This window comes from Oncorhynchus keta, chromosome 21 (assembly GCF_023373465.1).
Source record: "Oncorhynchus keta strain PuntledgeMale-10-30-2019 chromosome 21, Oket_V2, whole genome shotgun sequence".
In the NCBI taxonomy this organism is placed as follows: Eukaryota; Metazoa; Chordata; class Actinopteri; order Salmoniformes; family Salmonidae; genus Oncorhynchus; species Oncorhynchus keta.
Genome location: NC_068441.1, coordinates 53,073,823 through 53,097,399, shown reverse-complemented (window position 1 = coordinate 53,097,399; position 23,577 = coordinate 53,073,823). Strand labels below are relative to the sequence as shown.

Below are 23,577 nucleotides of genomic sequence, written 5' to 3'. Positions count from 1 at the left end.
ACACTACTGTTAACCAGGGCTCTGTAGTACACTACTGTTAACCAGGGCTCTGTAGTACACTACTGTTAACCAGGGATCTGTAGTACACTACTGTTAACCAGGGCTATGTAGTACACTACTGTTAACCAGGGCTCTGATGTACACTACTGTTAACCAGGGCTCTGTAGTACACTACTGTTAACCAGGGCTCTGAAGTACACTACTGTTGACCAGGGCTCTGTAGTACACTACTTTTAACCAGGGCTCTGTAGTACACTACTGTTAACCAGGGCTCTGTAGTCCACTACTGTTAACCAGGGCTCTGTAGTACACTACTGTTGACCAGGGCTCTGTAGTACACTACTGTTAACCAGGGCTCTGTAGTACACTACTGTTAACCAGGGCTCTGTAGTACACTACTGTTAACCAGGGCTCTGTAGTACACTACTGTTAACCAGGGCTCTGTAGTACACTACTGTTAACCAGGGCTCTGTAGTACACTACTGTTAACCAGGGCTCTGTAGTATACTACTGTTAACCAGGGCTCTGTAGTACACTACTGTTAACCAGGGCTCTGTAGTACACTACTGTTAACCAGGGCTCTGTAGTATACTACTGTTAACCAGGGCTCTGATGTACACTACTGTTAACCAGGGCTCTGTAGTACACTACTGTTAACCAGGGCTCTGTAGTACACTACTGTTAACCAGGGCTCTGTAGTACACTACTGTTGACCAGGGCTCTGAAGTACACTACTGTTAACCAGGGCTAGATAGATAGGATAGATAGAGTCAGGTGTACTGTAATACCTGGACCATCCAGAGAGGATAGATAGAGTCAGGTGTACTGTAATACCTGGACCCTCTAGAGAGGATAGATAGAGTCAGGTGTACTGTAATACCTGGACCATCCAGAGAGGATAGGTAGAGTCAGGTGTACTGTAATACCTGGACCATAATAATATAATAATATATGCCATTTAGCAGACGCTTTTATCCAAAGCGACTTACAGTCATGTGTGCATACATTCTACGTATGGGTGACCATCTAGAGAGGATAGATAGAGTCAGGTGTACTGTAATACCTGGACCATCCAGAGAGGATAGATAGAGTCAGGTGTACTGTAATACCTGGACACCATGAAGCATGGAGGAGGAGGTGTGATGGTGTGGGGGTGCTTTGCTGGTGACACTGTCAATTATTTATTTAGAATTCAAGGCACACTTAACCAGCATGGCTGGCACAGCACTGCTCCATCACATCTGGTCTGCGCTTAGTGGGACTATCATTTGTTTTTCAACATGACAATAACCCAAAACACACCTCCGGGCCTGTGTACGAGCTATTTGACCAAGAAGGAGAGTGATGGCACGCATCCGTGCGTGAAGTCAGTGAGTCGTGTACTGGAATTGAGTCGATACCTTGATTCTCCAGACGGGGTAGCTGGAGTCAGGTCCTCTCTTGAAGAAGCGGCTTGTCTTGGTGCCGGCACTCAGCAGGTACTCTGCAGGCAGGCCCTGGGTCTGGGAGATGTACCGGATCTAGCGGACGAGGACAGGAGGGGACATGTTAGAATGCATCATAACAGTTTTAAGATAAAATACACGTGTCTCGGCTGTGGTTCCCACCTGGTCGTACTCCGAGGCCCCGGGGTACAGGGGCCACCCCAGGAACAGCTCAGCTATAACGCAGCCCAGAGACCACATATCTATAGCCTCACAGAACGGCAAGCCCAGGATGATCTCTGGAGCCCTGAAAGAAGGAAAACACGTCAGCAACAACACAGATAACAACACGCTCGCGCACTTAGTATGAAACAGTATGTTGGGAAAGTGTTCTACTGTTGTGAAATAAACACCTGGATTTTCTCTGTCGTCTCAGATTCTCACCGGTGGATGGAATTACCTGTTTGTAAAGTCTGGTTCACCTGTACCAGTCATTATGTTATATACACCTGTACCAGTCATTATGTTATATACACCTGTACCAGTCATTATGTTATATACACCTGTACCAGTCATTATGTTATATACACCTGTACCAGTCATTATGTTATATACACCTGTACCAGTCATTATGTTATATACACCTGTACCAGTCATTATGTTATATACACCTGTACCAGTCATTATGTTATATACACCTGTATATACACCTGTACCAGTCATTATGTTATATACACCTATATATACACCTGTATATACACCTGTACCAGTCATTATGTTATATACACCTGTATATACACCTGTACCAGTCATTATGTTATATACACCTGTATATACACCTGTATATACACCTGTACCAGTCATTATGTTATATACACCTGTACCAGTCATTATGTTATATACACCTGTACCAGTCATTATGTTATATACACCTGTACCAGTCATTATGTTATATACACCTGTACCAGTCATTATGTTATATACACCTGTACCAGTCATTATGTTATATACACCTGTACCAGTCATTATGTTATATACACCTGTACCAGTCATTATGTTATATACACCTGTATATACACCTGTACCAGTCATTATGTTATATACACCTATATATACACCTGTATATACACCTGTACCAGTCATTATGTTATATACACCTGTATATACACCTGTACCAGTCATTATGTTATATACACCTGTATATACACCTGTATATACACCTGTACCAGTCATTATGTTATATACACCTGTACCAGTCATTATGTTATATACACCTGTACCAGTCATTATGTTATATACACCTGTACCAGTCATTATGTTATATACACCTGTACCAGTCATTATGTTATATACACCTGTACCAGTCATTATGTTATATACACCTGTACCAGTCATTATGTTATATACACCTGTACCAGTCATTATGTTATATACACCTGTATATACACCTGTACCAGTCATTATGTTATATACACCTGTATATACACCTGTATATACACCTGTACCAGTCATTATGTTATATACACCTGTATATACACCTGTACCAGTCATTATGTTATATACACCTGTATATACACCTGTATATACACCTGTACCAGTCATTATGTTATATACACCTGTATATACACCTGTACCAGTCATTATGTTATATACACCTGTATATACACCTGTACCAGTCATTATGTTATATACACCTGTACCAGTCATTATGTTATATACACCTGTACCAGTCATTATGTTATATACACCTGTACCAGTCATTATGTTATATACACCTGTATATACACCTGTACCAGTCATTATGTTATATACACCTGTACCAGTCATTATGTTATATACACCTGTATATACACCTGTACCAGTCATTATGTTATATACACCTGTACCAGTCATTATGTTATATACACCTGTACCAGTCATTATGTTATATACACCTGTACCAGTCATTATGTTATATACATCTGTACCAGTCATCATGTTATATACACCTGTACCAGTCATTATGTTATATACACCTGTACCAGTCATTATGTTATATACACCTGTACCAGTCATTATGTTATATACACCTGTACCAGTCATTATGTTATATACACCTGTACCAGTCATTATGTTATATACACCTGTACCAGTCATCATGTTATATACACCTGTACCAGTCATCATGTTATATACACCTGTACCAGTCATTATGTTATATACACCTGTACCAGTCATTATGTTATATACACCTGTACCAGTCATTATGTTATATACACCTGTGTATACACCTGTACCAGTCATTATGTTATATACCCCTGTAACAGTCATTATGTTATATACACCTGTACCAGTCATTATGTTATATACACCTGTACCAGTCATTATGTTATATACACCTGTACCAGTCATTATGTATATACACCTGTACCAGTCATTATGTTATATACACCTGTACCAGTCATTATGTTATATACACCTGTACCAGTCATTATGTTATATACACCTGTACCAGTCATTATGTTATATACACCTGTACCAGTCATTATGTTATATACACCTGTACCAGTCATTATGTTATATACACCTGCACCAGTCATTATGTTATATACACCTGTACCAGTCATTATGTTATATACACCTGTACCAGTCATTATGTTATATACACCTGTACCAGTCATTATGTTATATACACCTGCACCAGTCATTATGTTATATACACCTGTACCAGTCATTATGTTATATACACCTGCACCAGTCATTATGTTATATACACCTGTACCAGTCATTATGTTATATACACCTGTACCAGTCATTATGTTATATACACCTGTACCAGTCATTATGTTATATACACCTGCACCAGTCATTATGTTATATACACCTGTACCAGTCATTATGTTATATACACCTGTACCAGTCATTATGTTATATACACCTGTACCAGTCATTATGTTATATACACCTGTACCAGTCATTATGTTATATACACCTGTATATACACCTGTACCAGTCATTATGTTATATACACCTGCACCAGTCATTATGTTATATACACCTGTATATACACCTGTACCAGTCATTATGTTATATACCCCTGTACCAGTCATTATGTTATATACACCTGTACCAGTCATTATGTTATATACACCTGTACCAGTCATTATGTTATATACACCTGTATATACACCTGTACCAGTCATTATGTTATATACACCTGTACCAGTCATTATGTTATATACACCTGCACCAGTCATTATGTTATATACACCTGTACCAGTCATTATGTTATATACACCTGTACCAGTCATTATGTTATATACACCTGTACCAGTCATTATGTTATATACACCTGTACCAGTCATTATGTTATATACACCTGCACCAGTCATTATGTTATATACACCTGTACCAGTCATTATGTTATATACACCTGCACCAGTCATTATGTTATATACACCTGTACCAGTCATTATGTTATATACACCTGCACCAGTCATTATGTTATATACACCTGTACCAGTCATTATGTTATATACACCTGTACCAGTCATTATGTTATATACACCTGTACCAGTCATTATGTTATATACACCTGCACCAGTCATTATGTTATATACACCTGTACCAGTCATTATGTTATATACACCTGTACCAGTCATTATGTTATATACACCTGTACCAGTCATTATGTTATATACACCTGTACCAGTCATTATGTTATATACACCTGTACCAGTCATTATGTTATATACACCTGTACCAGTCATTATGTTATATACACCTGTACCAGTCATTATGTTATATACACCTGTATATTATGTTATATACACCTGTACCAGTCATTATGTTATATACACCTGTACCAGTCATTATGTTATATACACCTGTACCAGTCATTATGTTATATACACCTGTACCAGTCATTTATATACACCTGTTATGTTATATACACCTGTATATACACCTGTACCAGTCATTATGTTATATACACCTGTATATACCAGTCATTATGTTATATACACCTGTACCAGTCATTATGTTATATACACCTGTACCAGTCATTATGTTATATACACCTGTACCAGTCATTATGTTATATACACCTGTACCAGTCATTATGTTATATACACCTGCACCAGTCATTATGTTATATACACCTGTACCAGTCATTATGTTATATACACCTGCACCAGTCATTATGTTATATACACCTGTACCAGTCATTATGTTATATACACCTGTACCAGTCATTATGTTATATACACCTGTATATACACCTGTACCAGTCATTATGTTATATACACCTGTACCAGTCATTATGTTATATACACCTGCACCAGTCATTATGTTATATACACCTGTACCAGTCATTATGTTATATACACCTGTACCAGTCATTATGTTATATACACCTGTACCAGTCATTATGTTATATACACCTGTACCAGTCATTATGTTATATACACCTGTACCAGTCATTATGTTATATACACCTGTACCAGTCATTATGTTATATACACCTGTATATACACCTGTACCAGTCATTATGTTATATACCCCTGTACCAGTCATTATGTTATATACACCTGTACCAGTCATTATGTTATATACACCTGTACCAGTCATTATGTTATATACACCTGTATATACACCTGTACCAGTCATTATGTTATATACACCTGTACCAGTCATCATGTTATATACACCTGTACCAGTCATTATGTTATATACACCTGTACCAGTCATTATGTTATATACACCTGTACCAGTCATTATGTTATATACACCTGTACCAGTCATTATGTTATATACACCTGCACCAGTCATTATGTTATATACACCTGTACCAGTCATTATGTTATATACACCTGTACCAGTCATTATGTTATATACACCTGTACCAGTCATTATGTTATATACACCTGCACCAGTCATTATGTTATATACACCTGTACCAGTCATTATGTTATATACACCTGCACCAGTCATTATGTTATATTCACCTGTACCAGTCATTATGTTATATACACCTGTACCAGTCATTATGTTATATACACCTGTACCAGTCATTATGTTATATACACCTGCACCAGTCATTATGTTATATACACCTGTACCAGTCATTATGTTATATACACCTGTACCAGTCATTATGTTATATACACCTGTACCAGTCATTATGTTATATACACCTGTACCAGTCATTATGTTATATACACCTGTATATACACCTGTACCAGTCATTATGTTATATACACCTGTACCAGTCATTATGTTATATACACCTGCACCAGTCATTATGTTATATACACCTGTATATACACCTGTACCAGTCATTATGTTATATACCCCTGTACCAGTCATTATGTTATATACACCTGTACCAGTCATTATGTTATATACACCTGTACCAGTCATTATGTTATATACACCTGTATATACACCTGTACCAGTCATTATGTTATATACACCTGTACCAGTCATCATGTTATATACACCTGTACCAGTCATTATGTTATATACACCTGTACCAGTCATTATGGTATATACACCTGTACCAGTCATTATGTTATATACACCTGTACCAGTCATTATGTTATATACACCTGTACCAGTCATTATGTTATATACACCTGTACCAGTCATTATGTTATATACACCTGTATATACACCTGTACCAGTCATTATGTTATATACACCTGTACCAGTCATTATGTTATATACACCTGTACCAGTCATTATGTTATATACACCTGTACCAGTCATTATGTTATATACACCTGTACCAGTCATTATGTTATATACACCTGTACCAGTCATCATGTTATATACACCTGTACCAGTCATTATGTTATATACACCTGTACCAGTCATTATGTTATATACACCTGTACCAGTCATTATGTTATATACACCTGTACCAGTCATTATGTTATATACACCTGTACCAGTCATTATGTTATATACACCTGCACCAGTCATTATGTTATATACACCTGTACCAGTCATTATGTTATATACACCTGCACCAGTCATTATGTTATATACACCTGTACCAGTCATTATGTTATATACACCTGTACCAGTCATTATGTTATATACACCTGTATATACACCTGTACCAGTCATTATGTTATATACACCTGTACCAGTCATTATGTTATATACACCTGCACCAGTCATTATGTTATATACACCTGTATATACACCTGTACCAGTCATTATGTTATATACACACCTGCACCAGTCATTATGTTATATACACCTGTACCAGTCATTATGTTATATACACCTGTACCAGTCATTATGTTATATACACCTGTACCAGTCATCATGTTATATACACCTGTACCAGTCATTATGTTATATACACCTGTACCAGTCATTATGGTATATACACCTGTACCAGTCATTATGTTATATACACCTGTACCAGTCATTATGTTATATACACCTCCACCAGTCATTATGTTATATACACCTGTACCAGTCATCATATTATATACACCTGTACCAGTCATCATGTTATATACACCTGTATATACACCTGTACCAGTCATCATGTTATATACACCTGTACCAGTCATTATGTTATATACACCTGTACCAGTCATTATGTTATATACACCTGCACCAGTCATTATGTTATATACACCTGTACCAGTCATTATGTTATATACACCTGTTCCAGTCATTATGTTATATACACCTGTTCCAGTCATTATGTTATATACACCTGCACCAGTCATTATGTTATATACACCTGTACCAGTCATTATGTTATATACACCTGTACCAGTCATTATGTTATATACACCTGTACCAGTCATTATGGTATATACACCTGTACCAGTCATTATGTTATATACACCTGTACCAGTCATTATGTTATATACACCTGTACCAGTCATTATGTTATATACACCTGTACCAGTCATTATGTTATATACACCTGTACCAGTCATTATGTTATATACACCTGTACCAGTCATTATGTTATATACACCTGTACCAGCCATTATGTTATATAATCCTGTACCAGTCATTATGTTATATACACCTGTACCAGTCATTATGTTATATACACCTGTACCAGTCATTATGTTATATACACCTGTATATACACCTGTACCAGTCATCATGTTATATACACCTGTACCAGTCATTATGTTATATACACCTGTACCAGTCATTATGTTATATACACCTGTACCAGTCATCATGTTATATACACCTGTACCAGTCATCATGTTATATACACCTGTACCAGTCATTATGTTATATACACCTGTACCAGTCATTATGTTATATACACCTGTACCAGTCATTATGTTATATACACCTGTACCAGTCATTATGTTATATACACCTGTACCAGTCATTATGTTATATACACCTGTACCAGTCATCATGTTATATACACCTGTTCCAGTCATCATGTTATATACACCTGTACCAGTCATCATGTTATATACACCTGTACCAGTCATCATGTTATATACACCTGTACCAGTCATTATGTTATATACACCTGTATATACACCTGTACCAGTCATCATGTTATATACACCTGTATATACACCTGTACCAGTCATCATGTTATATACACCTGTACCAGTCATCATGTTATATACACCTGTACCAGTCATCATGTTATATACACCTGTACCAGTCATTATGTTATATACACCTGTACCAGTCATCATGTTATATACACCTGTTCCAGTCATCATGTTATATACACCTGTACCAGTCATCATGTTATATACACCTGTACCAGTCATCATGTTATATACACCTGTACCAGTCATTATGTTATATACACCTGTATATACACCTGTACCAGTCATCATGTTATATACACCTGTATATACACCTGTACCAGTCATCATGTTATATACACCTGTACCAGTCATCATGTTATATACACCTGTACCAGTCATCATGTTATATACACCTGTACCAGTCATTATGTTATATACACCTGTACCAGTCATCATGTTATATACACCTGTACCAGTCATCATGTTATATACACATGTACCAGTCATTATGTTATATACACCTGTATATACACCTGTACCAGTCATCATGTTATATATACCTGTACCAGTCATTATGTTATATACACCTGTACCAGTCATCATGTTATATATACCTGTACCAGTCATCATGTTATATACACCTGTACCAGTCATCATGTTATATACACCTGTACCAGTCATTATGTTATATACACCTGTACCAGTCATTATGTTATATACACCTGTACCAGTCATCATGTTATATACACCTGTACCAGTCATTACGTTATATACACCTGTATATACACCTGTACCAGTCATTATGTTATATACACCTGTATATACACCTGTACCAGTCATCATGTTATATACACCTGTACCAGTCATTATGTTATATACACCTGTACCAGTCATTATGTTATATACACCTGTACCAGTCATCATGTTATATACACCTGTATATACACCTGTACCAGTCATTATGTTATATACACCTGTACCAGTCATTATGTTATATACACCTGTACCAGTCATTATGTTATATACACCTGTACCAGTCATTATGTTATATACACCTGTACCAGTCATTATGTTATATACACCTGTACCAGTCATTATGTTATATACACCTGTACCAGCCATTATGTTATATATACCTGTACCAGTCATTATGTTATATACACCTGTACCAGTCATTATGTTATATACACCTGTACCAGTCATTATGTTATATACACCTGTATATACACCTGTACCAGTCATCATGTTATATACACCTGTACCAGTCATTATGTTATATACACCTGTATATACACCTGTACCAGTCATCATGTTATATACACCTGTACCAGTCATTATGTTATATACACCTGTACCAGTCATTATGTTATATACACCTGTACCAGTCATCATGTTATATACACCTGTACCAGTCATTATGTTATATACACCTGTACCAGTCATTATGTTATATACACCTGTACCAGTCATCATGTTATATACACCTGTACCAGTCATTATGTTATATACACCTGTACCAGTCATTATGTTATATACACCTGTACCAGTCATCATGTTATATACACCTGTACCAGTCATCATGTTATATACACCTGTACCAGTCATTATGTTATATACACCTGTACCAGTCATTATGTTATATACACCTGTTCCAGTCATTATGTTATATACACCTGTACCAGTCATCATGTTATATACACCTGTACCAGTCATTATGTTATATACACCTGTACCAGTCATTATGTTATATACACCTGTATATACACCTGTACCAGTAATCATGTTATATACACCTGTACCAGTCATTATGTTATATACACCTGTACCAGTCATTATGTTATATAAACCTGTATATACACCTGTACCAGTCATTATGTTATATACACCTGTACCAGTCATTATGTTATATAAACCTGTATATACACCTGTACCAGTCATTATGTTATATACACCTGTACCAGTCATTATGTTATATAAACCTGTATATACACCTGTACCAGTCATTATGTTATATACACCTGAACCAGTCATTATGTTATATACACCTGTACCAGTCATCATGTTATATACACCTGTACCAGTCATCATGTTATATACACATGTACCAGTCATCATGTTATATACACCTGTACCAGTCATTATGTTATATACACCTGTATATACACTTGTACCAGTCATCATGTTATATATACCTGTACCAGTCATTATGTTATATACACCTGTACCAGTCATCATGTTATATACACCTGTACCAGTCATCATGTTATATACACATGTACCAGTCATTATGTTATATACACCTGTACCAGTCATTATGTTATATACACCTGTACCAGTCATTATGTTTTATACACCTGTATATACACCTGTACCAGTCATCATGTTATATACACCTGTACCAGTCATTATGTTATATACACCTGTACCAGTCATTATGTTATATACACCTGTACCAGTCATTATGTTATATACACCTGTACCAGTCATCATGTTATATACACCTGTACCAGTCATCATGTTATATACACCTGTACCAGTCATCATGTTATATACACCTGTATATACACCTGTACCAGTCATCATGTTATATACACCTGTACCAGTCATTATGTTATATACACCTGTACCAGTCATCATGTTATATACACCTGTACCAGTCATTATGTTATATACACCTGTATATACACCTGTACCAGTCATCATGTTATATACACCTGTACCAGTCATTATGTTATATACACCTGTATATACACCTGTACCAGTCATCATGTTATATACACCTGTACCAGTCATTATGTTATATACACCTGTACCAGTCATCATGTTATATACACCTGTACCAGTCATTATGTTATATACACCTGTATATACACCTGTACCAGTCATTATGTTATATACACCTGTACCAGTCATTATGTTATATACACCTGTACCAGTCATTATGTTATATACACCTGTACCAGTCATCATGTTATATACACCTGTACCAGTCATTATGTTATATACACCTGTACCAGTCATTATGTTATATACACCTGTATATACACCTGTACCAGTCATCATGTTATATATACCTGTACCAGTCATTATGTTATATACACCTGTACCAGTCATCATGTTATATACACCTGTACCAGTCATTATGTTATATACACCTGTACCAGTCATCATGTTATATACACCTGTACCAGTCATCATGTTATATACACCTGTACCAGTCATTATGTTATATACACCTGTACCAGTCATCATGTTATATATACCTGTACCAGTCATTATGTTATATACACCTGTACCAGTCATCATGTTATATACACCTGTACCAGTCATTATGTTATATACACCTGTACCAGTCATTATGTTATATACACCTGTACCAGTCATCATGTTATATACACCTGTACCAGTCATCATGTTATATACACCTGTACCAGTCATCATGTTATATACACCTGTACCAGTCATTATGTTATATACACCTGTACCAGTCATCATGTTATATACACCTGTACCAGTCATCATGTTATATACACCTGTACCAGTCATCATGTTATATACACCTGTACCAGTCATTATGTTATATACACCTGTACCAGTCATCATGTTATATACACCTGTACCAGTCATCATGTTATATACACCTGTACCAGTCATCATGTTATATACACCTGTACCAGTCATTATGTTATATACACCTGTACCAGTCATCATGTTATATACACCTGTACCAGTCATTATGTTATATACACCTGTATATACACCTGTACCAGTCATCATGTTATATATACCTGTACCAGTCATTATGTTATATACACCTGTATATACACCTGTACCAGTCATCATGTTATATACACCTGTACCAGTCATCATGTTATATACACCTGTACCAGTCATTATGTTATATACACCTGTATATACACCTGTACCAGTCATCATGTTATATACACCTGTACCAGTCATCATGTTATATACACCTGTACCAGTCATTATGTTATATACACCTGTATATACACCTGTACCAGTCATTATGTTATATACACCTGTACCAGTCATCATGTTATATACACCTGTACCAGTCATCATGTTATATACACCTGTATATACACCTGTACCAGTCATCATGTTATATACACCTGTACCAGTCATCATGTTATATACACCTGTACCAGTCATTATGTTATATACACCTGTACCAGTCATTATGTTATATACACCTGTACCAGTCATCATGTTATATACACCTGTACCAGTCATTATGTTATATACACCTGTATATACACCTGTACCAGTCATTATGTTATATACACCTGTACCAGTCATTATGTTATATATACCTGTACCAGTCATCATGTTATATATACCTGTACCAGTCATTATGTTATATACACCTGTACCAGTCATTATGTTATATACACCTGTATATACACCTGTACCAGTCATCATGTTATATACACCTGTACCAGTCATCATGTTATATACACCTGTACCAGTCATTATGTTATATACACCTGTACCAGTCATTATGTTATATACACCTGTATATACACCTGTACCAGTCATCATGTTATATACACCTGTACCAGTCATCATGTTATATACACCTGTACCAGTCATTATGTTATATACACCTGTACCAGTCATCATGTTATATACACCTGTACCAGTCATTATGTTATATACACCTGTATATACACCTGTACCAGTCATTATGTTATATACACCTGTACCAGTCATCATGTTATATACACCTGTACCAGTCATTATGTTATATACACCTGTATATACACCTGTACCAGTCATTATGTTATATACACCTGTACCAGTCATTATGTTATATATACCTGTACCAGTCATCATGTTATATATACCTGTACCAGTCATTATGTTATATACACCTGTACCAGTCATTATGTTATATACACCTGTATATACACCTGTACCAGTCATCATGTTATATACACCTGTACCAGTCATCATGTTATATACACCTGTACCAGTCATTATGTTATATACACCTGTACCAGTCATTATGTTATATACACCTGTATATACACCTGTACCAGTCATCATGTTATATACACCTGTACCAGTCATCATGTTATATACACCTGTACCAGTCATTATGTTATATACACCTGTACCAGTCATTATGTTATATATACCTGTACCAGTCATCATGTTATATACACCTGTACCAGTCATTATGTTATATACACCTGTACCAGTCATTATGTTATATACACCTGTACCAGTCATTATGTTATATATACCTGTACCAGTCATCATGTTATATATACCTGTACCAGTCATTATGTTATATATACCTGTACCAGTCATCATGTTAGATATACCTGTACCAGTCATTATGTTATATACACCTGTACCAGTCATTATGTTATATACACCTGTACCAGTCATTATGTTATATATACCTGTACCAGTCATCATGTTATATATACCTGTACCAGTCATTATGTTATATATACCTGTACCAGTCATCATGTTAGATATACCTGTACCAGTCATCATGTTATATACACCTGTACCAGTCATTATGTTATATACACCTGTACCAGTCATTATGTTATATACACCTGTACCAGTCATCATGTTATATACACCTGTACCAGTCATTATGTTATATACACCTGTACCAGTCATCATGTTATATACACCTGTACCAGTCATCATGTTATATACACCTGTACCAGTCATCATGTTATATACACCTGTACCAGTCATTATGTTATATACACCTGTACCAGTCATCATGTTATATACACCTGTACCAGTCATCATGTTATATACACCTGTACCAGTCATCATGTTATATACACCTGTACCAGTCATTATGTTATATACACCTGTACCAGTCATCATGTTATATACACCTGTACCAGTCATCATGTTATATACACCTGTACCAGTCATCATGTTATATACACCTGTACCAGTCATTATGTTATATACACCTGTACCAGTCATCATGTTATATACACCTGTACCAGTCATTATGTTATATACACCTGTATATACACCTGTACCAGTCATCATGTTATATATACCTGTACCAGTCATTATGTTATATACACCTGTATATACACCTGTACCAGTCATCATGTTATATACACCTGTACCAGTCATCATGTTATATACACCTGTACCAGTCATTATGTTATATACACCTGTATATACACCTGTACCAGTCATCATGTTATATACACCTGTACCAGTCATCATGTTATATACACCTGTACCAGTCATTATGTTATATACACCTGTATATACACCTGTACCAGTCATTATGTTATATACACCTGTACCAGTCATCATGTTATATACACCTGTACCAGTCATCATGTTATATACACCTGTATATACACCTGTACCAGTCATCATGTTATATACACCTGTACCAGTCATCATGTTATATACACCTGTACCAGTCATTATGTTATATACACCTGTACCAGTCATTATGTTATATACACCTGTACCAGTCATCATGTTATATACACCTGTACCAGTCATTATGTTATATACACCTGTATATACACCTGTACCAGTCATTATGTTATATACACCTGTACCAGTCATTATGTTATATATACCTGTACCAGTCATCATGTTATATATACCTGTACCAGTCATTATGTTATATACACCTGTACCAGTCATTATGTTATATACACCTGTATATACACCTGTACCAGTCATCATGTTATATACACCTGTACCAGTCATCATGTTATATACACCTGTACCAGTCATTATGTTATATACACCTGTACCAGTCATTATGTTATATACACCTGTATATACACCTGTACCAGTCATCATGTTATATACACCTGTACCAGTCATCATGGTCCTTCTGTAGCTCAGTTGGTAGAGCATGGCGCTTGTAACGCCAGGGTAGTGGGTTCGATTCCCGGGACCACCCATACGTAGAATGTATGCACACATGACTGTAAGTCGCTTTGGATAAAAGCGTCTGCTAAATGGCATATATTATTATTATTATCATGTTATATACACCTGTACCAGTCATTATGTTATATACACCTGTACCAGTCATCATGTTATATACACCTGTACCAGTCATTATGTTATATACACCTGTATATACACCTGTACCAGTCATTATGTTATATACACCTGTACCAGTCATCATGTTATATACACCTGTACCAGTCATTATGTTATATACACCTGTATATACACCTGTACCAGTCATTATGTTATATACACCTGTACCAGTCATTATGTTATATATACCTGTACCAGTCATCATGTTATATATACCTGTACCAGTCATTATGTTATATACACCTGTACCAGTCATTATGTTATATACACCTGTATATACACCTGTACCAGTCATCATGTTATATACACCTGTACCAGTCATCATGTTATATACACCTGTACCAGTCATTATGTTATATACACCTGTACCAGTCATTATGTTATATACACCTGTATATACACCTGTACCAGTCATCATGTTATATACACCTGTACCAGTCATCATGTTATATACACCTGTACCAGTCATTATGTTATATACACCTGTACCAGTCATTATGTTATATATACCTGTACCAGTCATCATGTTATATACACCTGTACCAGTCATCATGTTATATACACCTGTACCAGTCATTATGTTATATACACCTGTACCAGTCATTATGTTATATACACCTGTACCAGTCATTATGTTATATATACCTGTACCAGTCATCATGTTATATATACCTGTACCAGTCATTATGTTATATATACCTGTACCAGTCATCATGTTAGATATACCTGTACCAGTCATTATGTTATATACACCTGTACCAGTCATTATGTTATATACACCTGTACCAGTCATTATGTTATATATACCTGTACCAGTCATCATGTTATATATACCTGTACCAGTCATTATGTTATATATACCTGTACCAGTCATCATGTTAGATATACCTGTACCAGTCATCATGTTATATACACCTGTACCAGTCATTATGTTATATACACCTGTACCAGTCATTATGTTATATACACCTGTACCAGTCATTATGTTATATACACCTGTACCAGTCATCATGTTATATACACCTGTACCAGTCATCATGTTATATACACCTGTACCAGTCATTATGTTATATACACCTGTACCAGTCATTATGTTATATATACCTGTACCAGTCATCATGTTATATATACCTGTACCAGTCATTATGTTATATATACCTGTACCAGTCATCATGTTATATATACCTGTACCAGTCATTATGTTATATATACCTGTACCAGTCATCATGTTAGATATACCTGTACCAGTCATTATGTTATATACACCTGTACCAGTCATTATGTTATATACACCTGTACCAGCCATTATGTTATATAATCCTGTACCAGTCATCATGTTATATACACCTGTACCAGTCATTATGTTATATACACCTGTACCAGCCATTATGTTATATACACCTGTACCAGTCATTATGTTATATACACCTGTACCAGTCATTATGTTATATACACCTGTACCAGTCATCATGTTATATATACCTGTACCAGTCATTATGTTATATACACCTGTACCAGTCATTATGTTATATACACCTGTACCAGTCATTATGTTATATACACCTGTACCAGTCATTATGTTATATACACCTGTACCAGTCATTATGTTATATACACCTGTACCAGTCATCATGTTATATACACCTGTACCAGTCATCATGTTATATACACCTGTACCAGTCATCATGTTATATACACCTGTACCAGTCATCATGTTATATACACCTGTACCAGTCATTATGTTATATACACCTGTACCAGCCATTATGTTATATAATCCTGTACCAGTCATCATGTTATATACACCTGTACCAGTCATTATGTTATATACACCTGTACCAGCCATTATGTTATATACACCTGTACCAGTCATTATGTTATATACACCTGTACCAGTCATTATGTTATATACACCTGTACCAGTCATCATGTTATATATACCTGTACCAGTCATTATGTTATATACACCTGTACCAGTCATTATGTTATATACACCTGTACCAGTCATTATGTTATATACACCTGTACCAGTCATTATGTTATATACACCTGTACCAGTCATTATGTTATATACACCTGTACCAGTCATCATGTTATATACACCTGTACCAGTCATCATGTTATATACACCTGTACCAGTCATCATGTTATATACACCTGTACCAGTCATCATGTTATATACACCTGTACCAGTCATTATGTTATATACACCTGTACCAGTCATTATGTTATATACACCTGTACCAGTCATCATGTTATATACACCTGTACCAGTCATCATGTTATATACACCTGTACCAGTCATCATGTTATATACACATGTACCAGTCATCATGTTATATACACCTGTACCAGTCATCATGTTATATACACCTGTACCAGTCATCATGTTATATACACCTGTACCAGTCATCATGTTATATACACATGTACCAGTCATTATGTTATATACACCTGTACCAGTCATCATGTTATATACACCTGTACCAGTCATTATGTTATATACACCTGTACCAGTCATTATGTTATATACACCTGTATATACACCTGTACCAGTAATCATGTTATATACACCTGTACCAGTCATTATGTTATATACACCTGTACCAGTCATTATGTTATATAAACCTGTATATACACCTGTACCAGTCATTATGTTATATACACCTGTACCAGTCATTATGTTATATAAACCTGTATATACACCTGTACCAGTCATTATGTTATATACACCTGTACCAGTCATTATGTTATATAAACCTGTATATACACCTGTACCAGTCATTATGTTATATACACCTGAACCAGTCATTATGTTATATACACCTGTACCAGTCATCATGTTATATACACCTGTACCAGTCATCATGTTATATACACATGTACCAGTCATCATGTTATATACACCTGTACCAGTCATTATGTTATATACACCTGTATATACACTTGTACCAGTCATCATGTTATATATACCTGTACCAGTCATTATGTTATATACACCTGTACCAGTCATCATGTTATATACACCTGTACCAGTCATCATGTTATATACACATGTACCAGTCATTATGTTATATACACCTGTACCAGTCATTATGTTATATACACCTGTACCAGTCATTATGTTTTATACACCTGTATATACACCTGTACCAGTCATCATGTTATATACACCTGTACCAGTCATTATGTTATATACACCTGTACCAGTCATTATGTTATATACACCTGTACCAGTCATTATGTTATATACACCTGTACCAGTCATCATGTTATATACACCTGTACCAGTCATCATGTTATATACACCTGTACCAGTCATCATGTTATATACACCTGTATATACACCTGTACCAGTCATCATGTTATATACACCTGTACCAGTCATTATGTTATATACACCTGTACCAGTCATCATGTTATATACACCTGTACCAGTCATTATGTTATATACACCTGTATATACACCTGTACCAGTCATCATGTTATATACACCTGTACCAGTCATTATGTTATATACACCTGTATATACACCTGTACCAGTCATCATGTTATATACACCTGTACCAGTCATTATGTTATATACACCTGTACCAGTCATCATGTTATATACACCTGTACCAGTCATTATGTTATATACACCTGTATATACACCTGTACCAGTCATTATGTTATATACACCTGTACCAGTCATTATGTTATATACACCTGTACCAGTCATTATGTTATATACACCTGTACCAGTCATCATGTTATATACACCTGTACCAGTCATTATGTTATATACACCTGTACCAGTCATTATGTTATATACACCTGTATATACACCTGTACCAGTCATCATGTTATATATACCTGTACCAGTCATTATGTTATATACACCTGTACCAGTCATCATGTTATATACACCTGTACCAGTCATTATGTTATATACACCTGTACCAGTCATCATGTTATATACACCTGTACCAGTCATCATGTTATATACACCTGTACCAGTCATTATGTTATATACACCTGTACCAGTCATCATGTTATATATACCTGTACCAGTCATTATGTTATATACACCTGTACCAGTCATCATGTTATATACACCTGTACCAGTCATTATATACACCTGTTCATATACACCTGTACCAGTCATTATGTTATATACACCTGTACCAGTCATCATGTTATATACACCTGTACCAGTCATCATGTTATATACACCTGTACCAGTCATCATGTTATATACACCTGTACCAGTCATTATGTTATATACACCTGTACCAGTCATCATGTTATATACACCTGTACCAGTCATCATGTTATATACACCTGTACCAGTCATCATGTTATATACACCTGTACCAGTCATTATGTTATATACACCTGTACCAGTCATCATGTTATATACACCTGTACCAGTCATCATGTTATATACACCTGTACCAGTCATCATGTTATATACACCTGTACCAGTCATTATGTTATATACACCTGTACCAGTCATCATGTTATATACACCTGTACCAGTCATTATGTTATATACACCTGTATATACACCTGTACCAGTCATCATGTTATATATACCTGTACCAGTCATTATGTTATATACACCTGTATATACACCTGTACCAGTCATCATGTTATATACACCTGTACCAGTCATCATGTTATATACACCTGTACCAGTCATTATGTTATATACACCTGTATATACACCTGTACCAGTCATCATGTTATATACACCTGTACCAGTCATCATGTTATATACACCTGTACCAGTCATTATGTTATATACACCTGTATATACACCTGTACCAGTCATTATGTTATATACACCTGTACCAGTCATCATGTTATATACACCTGTACCAGTCATTATGTTATATACACCTGTATATACACCTGTACCAGTCATCATGTTATATACACCTGTACCAGTCATCATGTTATATACACCTGTACCAGTCATTATGTTATATACACCTGTACCAGTCATTATGTTATATACACCTGTACCAGTCATCATGTTATATACACCTGTACCAGTCATTATGTTATATACACCTGTATATACACCTGTACCAGTCATTATGTTATATACACCTGTACCAGTCATTATGTTATATATACCTGTACCAGTCATCATGTTATATATACCTGTACCAGTCATTATGTTATATACACCTGTACCAGTCATTATGTTATATACACCTGTATATACACCTGTACCAGTCATCATGTTATATACACCTGTACCAGTCATCATGTTATATACACCTGTACCAGTCATTATGTTATATACACCTGTACCAGTCATTATGTTATATACACCTGTATATACACCTGTACCAGTCATCATGTTATATACACCTGTACCAGTCATCATGTTATATACACCTGTACCAGTCATTATGTTATATACACCTGTACCAGTCATCATGTTATATACACCTGTACCAGTCATTATGTTATATACACCTGTATATACACCTGTACCAGTCATTATGTTATATACACCTGTACCAGTCATCATGTTATATACACCTGTACCAGTCATTATGTTATATACACCTGTATATACACCTGTACCAGTCATTATGTTATATACACCTGTACCAGTCATTATGTTATATATACCTGTACCAGTCATCATGTTATATATACCTGTACCAGTCATTATGTTATATACACCTGTACCAGTCATTATGTTATATACACCTGTATATACACCTGTACCAGTCATCATGTTATATACACCTGTACCAGTCATCATGTTATATACACCTGTACCAGTCATTATGTTATATACACCTGTACCAGTCATTATGTTATATACACCTGTACACCTTATATACACCTGTACCAGTCATCATGTTATATACACCTGTACCAGTCATCATGTTATATACACCTGTACCAGTCATTATGTTATATACACCTGTACCAGTCATTATGTTATATATACCTGTACCAGTCATCATGTTATATACACCTGTACCAGTCATCATGTTATATACACCTGTACCAGTCATTATGTTATATACACCTGTACCAGTCATTATGTTATATACACCTGTACCAGTCATTATGTTATATATACCTGTACCAGTCATCATGTTATATATACCTGTACCAGTCATTATGTTATATATACCTGTACCAGTCATCATGTTAGATATACCTGTACCAGTCATTATGTTATATACACCTGTACCAGTCATTATGTTATATACACCTGTACCAGTCATTATGTTATATATACCTGTACCAGTCATCATGTTATATATACCTGTACCAGTCATTATGTTATATATACCTGTACCAGTCATCATGTTAGATATACCTGTACCAGTCATCATGTTATATACACCTGTACCAGTCATTATGTTATATACACCTGTACCAGTCATTATGTTATATACACCTGTACCAGTCATTATGTTATATACACCTGTACCAGTCATCATGTTATATACACCTGTACCAGTCATCATGTTATATACACCTGTACCAGTCATTATGTTATATACACCTGTACCAGTCATTATGTTATATATACCTGTACCAGTCATCATGTTATATATACCTGTACCAGTCATTATGTTATATATACCTGTACCAGTCATCATGTTATATATACCTGTACCAGTCATTATGTTATATATACCTGTACCAGTCATTATGTTATATATACCTGTACCAGTCATCATGTTAGATATACCTGTACCAGTCATTATGTTATATACACCTGTACCAGTCATTATGTTATATACACCTGTACCAGCCATTATGTTATATAATCCTGTACCAGTCATCATGTTATATACACCTGTACCAGTCATTATGTTATATACACCTGTACCAGCCATTATGTTATATACACCTGTACCAGTCATTATGTTATATACACCTGTACCAGTCATTATGTTATATACACCTGTACCAGTCATCATGTTATATATACCTGTACCAGTCATTATGTTATATACACCTGTACCAGTCATTATGTTATATACACCTGTACCAGTCATTATGTTATATACACCTGTACCAGTCATTATGTTATATACACCTGTACCAGTCATTATGTTATATACACCTGTACCAGTCATCATGTTATATACACCTGTACCAGTCATCATGTTATATACACCTGTACCAGTCATCATGTTATATACACCTGTACCAGTCATCATGTTATATACACCTGTACCAGTCATTATGTTATATACACCTGTACCAGCCATTATGTTATATAATCCTGTACCAGTCATCATGTTATATACACCTGTACCAGTCATTATGTTATATACACCTGTACCAGCCATTATGTTATATACACCTGTACCAGTCATTATGTTATATACACCTGTACCAGTCATTATGTTATATACACCTGTACCAGTCATCATGTTATATATACCTGTACCAGTCATTATGTTATATACACCTGTACCAGTCATTATGTTATATACACCTGTACCAGTCATTATGTTATATACACCTGTACCAGTCATTATGTTATATACACCTGTACCAGTCAT

General features: G+C 35.4%; 1 protein-coding gene across 4 annotated transcripts in view; it reads right to left on the bottom strand.

Moving 5' to 3' along the window:
- The window catches only part of LOC118380051 (homeodomain-interacting protein kinase 1-like), an 85,483-nt gene that overhangs the window by 36,448 nt on the left and 25,458 nt on the right, over positions 1 to 23,577 (bottom strand). For all 4 annotated transcript variants that reach the window (XM_052474222.1, XM_052474221.1, XM_052474223.1 and 1 more), the window contains exons 5-6: positions 1,608 to 1,731; positions 1,401 to 1,520 (exon numbers count right to left, since the gene is read on the bottom strand). In XM_052474222.1, coding sequence (XP_052330182.1) covers positions 1,401 to 1,520; positions 1,608 to 1,731 — 244 coding nt within the window. The remainder of the gene's footprint in view (positions 1 to 1,400; positions 1,521 to 1,607; positions 1,732 to 23,577) is intronic.